General features: G+C 38.5%; 1 protein-coding gene across 1 annotated transcript in view; it reads left to right on the top strand.

Annotated features, from left to right (window-relative positions):
• Positions 1 to 5,627, top strand: part of LOC131978317 (calreticulin-like) — an 8,720-nt gene extending 3,093 nt beyond the window's left edge. Inside the window, exons 5-9 of the mRNA XM_059341933.1 lie at positions 1 to 38; positions 1,807 to 1,920; positions 2,068 to 2,211; positions 2,928 to 3,020; positions 4,776 to 5,627. The exon at positions 1 to 38 is cut by the window's left edge and continues 172 nt beyond it. Of these exons, the coding sequence (XP_059197916.1) occupies positions 1 to 38; positions 1,807 to 1,920; positions 2,068 to 2,211; positions 2,928 to 3,020; positions 4,776 to 5,006 (620 nt within the window). The 3' untranslated portion in view covers positions 5,007 to 5,627. The remainder of the gene's footprint in view (positions 39 to 1,806; positions 1,921 to 2,067; positions 2,212 to 2,927; positions 3,021 to 4,775) is intronic.
• The last annotated feature ends 1,350 nt before the right edge of the window (positions 5,628 to 6,977 follow it).

The raw sequence follows: 6,977 nt of genomic DNA, 5'->3' as shown, positions 1-6,977 counted from the left end.
GGGCCAAGGTCGATGACCCCAACGACACCAAGCCCGAGGTAGGAAATGAGGGGCAGAATCTTCTTGCATCGATAGCTTGAAGCTTTTTTTTTTTTTTTTTTTTTAATATATTTTTTATTGCATTTTCCAACATAGACAAAAAAAAACAACACACTGTGGCCACAGAAAACAAATATCCAATTACTTATTACGTAATACCGACAATACAATGAAAATGCTCTGTCCCATTATGATTGGCAGTGATGTAGCAAATACACATCTGGAAAGAAGTGAAGAGTCGTTAAAAAAACAAACAAAAAAAACAACATTTTTTTCAAAAATCTCAATTCCCATTTTGAGAGAAAATGCTATTTTTTTTGATAATTAAAAATAATGATTATAAGTTAATAAATGTCCTTCCTTATAACCCAAAAACATCAGTTAGCCACTTTCCCTTATTGCCATCTATCACCCCTTTTAATACAATAGTTGTGAGTCGTTTACCAGCGTATTTAAAGAAGGATGCCCAGATCTTTAAAAAGTCATCCATCTTACATTTAAATCTGTGTGTTAGATATTCCATTGGTATTAGGTCAAATATCACTTTGTGCCAACCCCCAATTGTTGGAGGTGCATTATCAATCCATCTGAGCAATATATTCTTTGAGCAGCAAATGTGAGAATACTGAGCAGCCTTCTTTGATGAGTCCCTTTAATATGAGCACTGGGTAAACCGAGAAGCAGAACCTGTGGATCAGCACCAGCTTGAAGCTTTTTTATCTGGGTAACTCCACCTAGGAAGACCAGGGCACAACGCTTTACTCAAACTTATCCAGATAATTCAGTAAATCGGATACTTGGAACAGGCCTCTGGGTTTGTTTGTTTTTCAGAGGCAGATAGAGGAAAGTTCATTAAAATCTCCACCAAATGCTGGATAGAAAACTGCAGCATAAGAGATGATGTTTGCATATCGTCACACTGTTAAAATAATTGCATAAGTCATTTTTTGTCAAAATTGTTTTTTTGCCTAAATCATCTCCTCATGACGCCGGCCACCTATGATAAAATCACCTCCATCCTCAGTTGAACAGATCATGTGATTTTACCTCTTTAAGATAATGGCCTATGTCAAGTGTGTGACCTAAGTGGATTTATTATGCCTAAATCAAAATAAAATGTGACTTAGGCAATTTTTTGAACATACCTTTGTGACTTAAGCAATATATGGTAACACTTTATTTTGAAGGTGTCTACATAAGAGTGTATGACATGAGCGTGTCATAAATATGACATGGGATGTGTCATGAACATTAATGACACTTTGAAGTAACATTAATGCTCATGATACTTGTCATGTCATGTTTCTGACAGGCTTGTGTGACTCTTATATAGACACCTTCAAAATAAAGTGTTACCATATCTTGCTTAAGTCACAAAGGCAGGTTAAAAAAATTGCCTAAGTCATTAATTTCTTTTAAGATACATAATTTACACACAATGTTATTACTATGCCAACAGCCATCCTTTGTTACATCATTTTTGAGTCAAATGATCAATAAATGTCATGTTACACTTCTGGTGAAGTTTTTTGTGTTTCCTGCAAAACTTGAAAAAATTAGTTAGGAAATTATTTTAACAGGGTGACGATATTATATATTGTTATTTTGCTCACAAGGTACAACAGAATATGTAGACCATTACATAGCTTTGTTAGACATCCTGAACAGTGTTGTGCCAGAAACATCACATTATTGTGCACCATGTTGTAACATTGTGTTTTTACAATGGTTAGGTGGTACTGTAACTGTAATTGTGCTCTCTCCCAGGACTGGGACCAGTCAGAGACTGTTCCTGACCATGATGCCAAGAAGCCTGACGACTGGGATGAGGACATGGACGGGGAGTGGGAACCTCCCATGATCACCAACCCAGATTATAAAGTACGGATTTCATAGCTGTTGTCAGCTGTTGTCAGAAGAAATGAATGTATTTTGAAGGCTTGGGGTGGGGGGGTGGGGGTGGTAACAGAATTGGTCTAATAATGAGTACCATCAGCAGTCTGAACCCCTCCTGTGTTGTCTCTACAGGGCGAGTGGAAACCCAAGCAGATTGACAACCCTGACTACAAAGGAGCCTGGGTCCACCCTGAGATCGACAACCCAGAGTACACTCATGATGTCACTATGTACAAGTTTGATACCATTGGAGTATTGGGCCTGGATTTGTGGCAGGTAATGATTTTATAAAATACTTTATTGCAAGGCTTCTTACTTTCACAAACATAATCTGTCATTTCGTTTTCTTTACAATATTGTACCTTGCATTTTTTTTCCTTTTTTTTATTTTTCAAGGTATATATTCACAAAGTAAATAACAAAACACACAAGGCAAACTGGTATTCCCCAAATGAGGATCTCCAAGAAAAGGAATAAAGAACAAACTAATGACCCCCCCCCCCCCCCCCCCCCCCCAAAAATAAATAAATAAATAAAAATAATTTAATTTAATTTAATTTAATTTAATTTAATATTTTATTTATTTAGTTATTTATTTATTTATTTATTTTTTTAAATGTGGCAGGTAATGATAATGACTCACCCAATGAGAGTTTTAATAATTGGTTTTCCATCAGGAGAGACCAGAGAATGAAGTAATGAAATAAATTAGGGATGTTGGAAGGTGATCTATTGGATATGTAATCAGCTGATAACATGATGGACAGCCCCAGACAATGAAAATTATGAGTGATCAAGCGTGAGGAGTGAATCCTGAATGTATAAGAAAAGAAAGCTACAGTTAAATATGCAAAGAGATAGTCTTCCTCACTCAACTTTCACTGAAGCTTCATTGCCCAGCCCAAGTATACATGCAGACTTTAACAAGCAGAATTATTTTTCTAGATTTCCTGAGTAAATAATGCTAATGTATTTGGTTTCTTCTTCTTCAGGTTAAATCTGGCACCATCTTCGACAACTTCCTAATCACTGATGATGTCAAAGAAGCGGTGGAGTTTGGAAAGGAAACCTGGGGAGCTACTACGGTAGGACTGTACTTAGATACTGAATGTTGACCCTTATATTCTTTTCATTTTGGACAAAACAAAACAAGATTTTCATTTACAACTCATTCATTGAATTATGTAATAAAATAAGCTTATGGGCTCAGTTTTTTAAAATATCGAAATGATAATGACCATTGTCAAGAACCCAGAGGTATTCACTTCAAAGTGAAGAAAGCATCACTATCCCTCCCTGACACACCTCTTCCTTCTTGGTTGGTTCTATGCCACCGACTTGTACATGTTCATAGCGCCGTTTCATGCCTGGACATTTACGGCTCTGGAGAGAGCCTGTCAGAGGCGGAAAATTGGTGGGACTGTTGGAAGCGGGACCAATATGAACGCGACATCCCAGCAAGGCGGAATATTTGACGTTGCGTGTGAAGTCTAACACACACTCCCACTTGGTCCGACTGTCATCCAATCACTGTTCAGCACCTGCACAATAACTGCATTGGCCAATGCTAACTGTGCACAGCGTCCGGCACTTATTGTAAACAAACCAGCATCGCTAACTGTACAGTGTCTGCCGCTGACTGTAAACAAAGCGGCATTGCTAACTGTACACAAATTGTCCGCCGCTGATCGTAAACAAAACGGCATCCGTAACTGTACACAAAGTGTCTGCCACTTATTGTAAACAAACCGGCATCGCTAACTGTACACAAAGTGTCTGCCGCTTATTGTAAACAAACTAGCATCGCTAACTGTACAAAAAGTGTCTGCTGCTTATTGTAAACAAACCAGCATCGCTAACTGCACAAAAAGTGTCTGCTGCTTATTGTAAACAAACCAGCATCGCTAACTGTACACAAAGTGTCCGCTGCTCATCGTAAACAAACCGGCATTGATAACTGTACACAAAGTGTCTGCCGCTTATTGTAAACAAACCAGCATCGCTAACTGTACACAAAGTGTCCACCGCTCATCGTAAACAAACCGGCATTGATAACTGTACACAAAGTGTCTGCCGCTTATTGTAAACAAACCAGCATCACTAACTGTGCCCTGAGTGTCTGGTGTTTGTTGTAAACAAACAGAGGTCGCTAACTGAACATATACAGCTGTAGCACATTCACACTGTACTGCTACAGAGCTGTGTGTAGCCTATTAGCACTGCTGCTGCTCTGTCGCACGTCACTATCGTCTCCTCTCACTGTCGTCTCCTCTCACTATCGTCTCCTCTCACTATCGTCTCCTCTCACTGTCGTCTCCTCTCACTATCGTCTCCTCTCACTATCGTCTCCTCTCACTGTCGTCTCCTCTCACTGTCGTCTCCTCTCACTATCGTCTCCTCTCACTATCGTCTCCTCTCACTGTCGTCTCCTCTCACTGTCGTCTCCTCTCACTATCGTCTCCTCCCACTATCGTCTCCTCCCACTATCGTCTCCTCCCACTATCGTCTCCTCTCACTATCGTCTCCTCCCACTATCGTCTCCTCCCACTATCTTCTCCTCCCACTATCGTCTCCTCCCACTATCTTCTCCTCCCACTATCTTCTCCTCCCACTATCGTCTCCTCCCACTATCGTCTCCTCCCACAATCGTCCCCTCCTGACAGTACAGTACAATACATGTTCTACATAACTAAAATATATTTTTTATTAAATGCACTGAATCCAAAATAACTAGCAGAGTGAAAGTAGTTAAAGCCTAGCAGCAGCATTCTTCAGTGGGACATGGATGAAAATACCTGAAAATGTCTTGACAACAATTTTCTTTCTTCTTTCCCAACAAGGGACCAGAGAAGAAGATGAAGGATGAGCAGGAGGACATAGAGAGGAAGCTGAGAGAGGAGGAGGAGAACAGCAAGAAGAAGGACACTGAAGAAGAAGAGGAGGAGGAGGAAGAAGGAGAGGAGGATGAGGATGATGAAGAAGAAGAAGAGGACGAGGAGGATGGCGAGCATGACATGGAGAAGGATGCTGGGACAGAAGAGGAGGATGTGAAAGAGAAGGACGAGTTGTAGAGGAGAGGAGCCGGTTGTTGGACTGCTGTGTGCTTCTCTCTGCAGGTTGGAACTTCACACTGACTACAGAAAATCAGTGATGGCCCTGTGGACCCTTTTATTCAGGTGTATGGGCGAGGGAGCGCTAGATGGTGTCAGGGCTGATTTATTTTTTTATTGGTTCCCCTGTTGATTTTTTTTTTTTGGCCTTCAAATTAGAGAAAGGGGGAATGGTTTACGTGTTTTTTTTCTGTTTCTGAGTTCTGCTTTGGTTGAGGAAGCTCTAATCTAATGTGATTTACTGAATTCATTAATTATGTTATATCCTTTGTCAGGGAGTTATTTCTCCTGTGTGATGCGTTACTGTTTTTTTTTGTTTTTTTGTAATTGGCCACCTCATAATTTATTCAATCATCACATTGAGCTCTGATTATGGGCATACATCCTGTGTGTGTGTGTGTGTGTCTGTGTGTGTGTGTGTGTGTGTGTGGGTGTGTGTGTGTGTGTGTGTGTGTAAAAAAACTGTGATTTTTACAATTGCCATTGTTATGAATGAGGGACTGTCCTCTGCGTGCACACTGTAAAGTGTCAGTGAATAAATTGAAGCCTCTCTCTACAAGCTGACATCTGTTTTCACTGTTAGTGGACAATCTTATTTCATTGAGGTGTGAAGGTGATCTTTTACAGATGTTAGAATGGTGGCCAAAACAGAGTAGCCGTCCCTGTTTATTGGCTACTTTGAAATTTAGTCATTGCTCATGCCTCATTTTGGGGAATATACTATAAACACCATTTGTACCCTTGAATAATTGGACCTTAAACCAAATCCCACATTCTCCTACCCAAAATTCTGGAACGCCAGTCTCATGATAACCAGTGGTTTTGTATGGAGGAAGATGGTCTCTGGCAGTAGGTGTGAAAGTCCTCCTTGATATTTCCCTTTCAAGGGAAAACTAAATATGCCACTGCACAAGTAAATAATCCGTGTATCATTCGTTCTTTCCATTTTCAATTGGCAATCAAAAATCAAATAATGAAAAATTGACTGGTTTATTTTGTTATTTGATTTTTTTATTATAACACAAATAACTAAAAAAAAAGCTTGTTTTTTCATATTTCAATATTATATATAATAGGCTCAGATCAAAAATACGAAATGGAAAAACGGGCCCCAGGACTGAATTTGATTTTAATATTTAATTGGTCGGGTTTACGTGACCCGGAAGTTTGACTGCGGTCCAGTGAGCTGTCATTCGCTTCTCCCTAGTCAAACCAGCCGTCCCTATATAATGTAGTACTCCTGTATTGTGATATTTATGGTATATTCATTGAAACACAAGCCAAAGAATCTGTTCAGCGTGTTAACTATTGAATGTCAATCTAATTCTTGACACTTTATACTACAGACACATTTTGGTCCATACTCAAAAAGTATTGAGGTTACATTTTTATCACAAATACTGCCCTACAAAGTCTAACTGCAGTAACTACGCAAAGGGTAAAACTGGGAAAAAGTGCTTTAGAGTTTTTAAACGTTTTCTTACTGGCAAGCCAAATTAGTTATAGGTAGGTCAGTGATGTGACCCTTATTTCTACATGTATTGATAATGTAATTTTTATGCTCAAAAGTCATGATTTATTTGACCTTTGACCCCAAAAATGCTGTAAAATGTTCTAATAGTAATGCAAAATCAGTGCAGTAACTACAATGTTGTTGTCTTCTTTCAGCTTTTATATTTTGTTTTCAGTGAATTAACATTTTCAGATTGATTTTGTGATAAGTGTATTTAAAAGTGTTTAACAACTCTATTCAAAGATTTGTGCATTTTAGACTTAATATTATAAAGTAATGTTATATTTTAGAAATTAATATAATTTTATCTTTTTTTCTTAATCACTACCTAGATAATAATTTCCCTATCAAATAAACTTAAAATTTATATTATTCTTGTCTTCACTATTCAACACATTGAAGAAATACAAGGCTACAAT

Source organism: Centropristis striata, chromosome 9, assembly GCF_030273125.1.
Source record: "Centropristis striata isolate RG_2023a ecotype Rhode Island chromosome 9, C.striata_1.0, whole genome shotgun sequence".
Classification (NCBI taxonomy): Eukaryota; Metazoa; Chordata; class Actinopteri; order Perciformes; family Serranidae; genus Centropristis; species Centropristis striata.
Note: the sequence above shows the minus strand (reverse complement) of the source record. Positions and strands in the feature narration are given on the sequence as shown.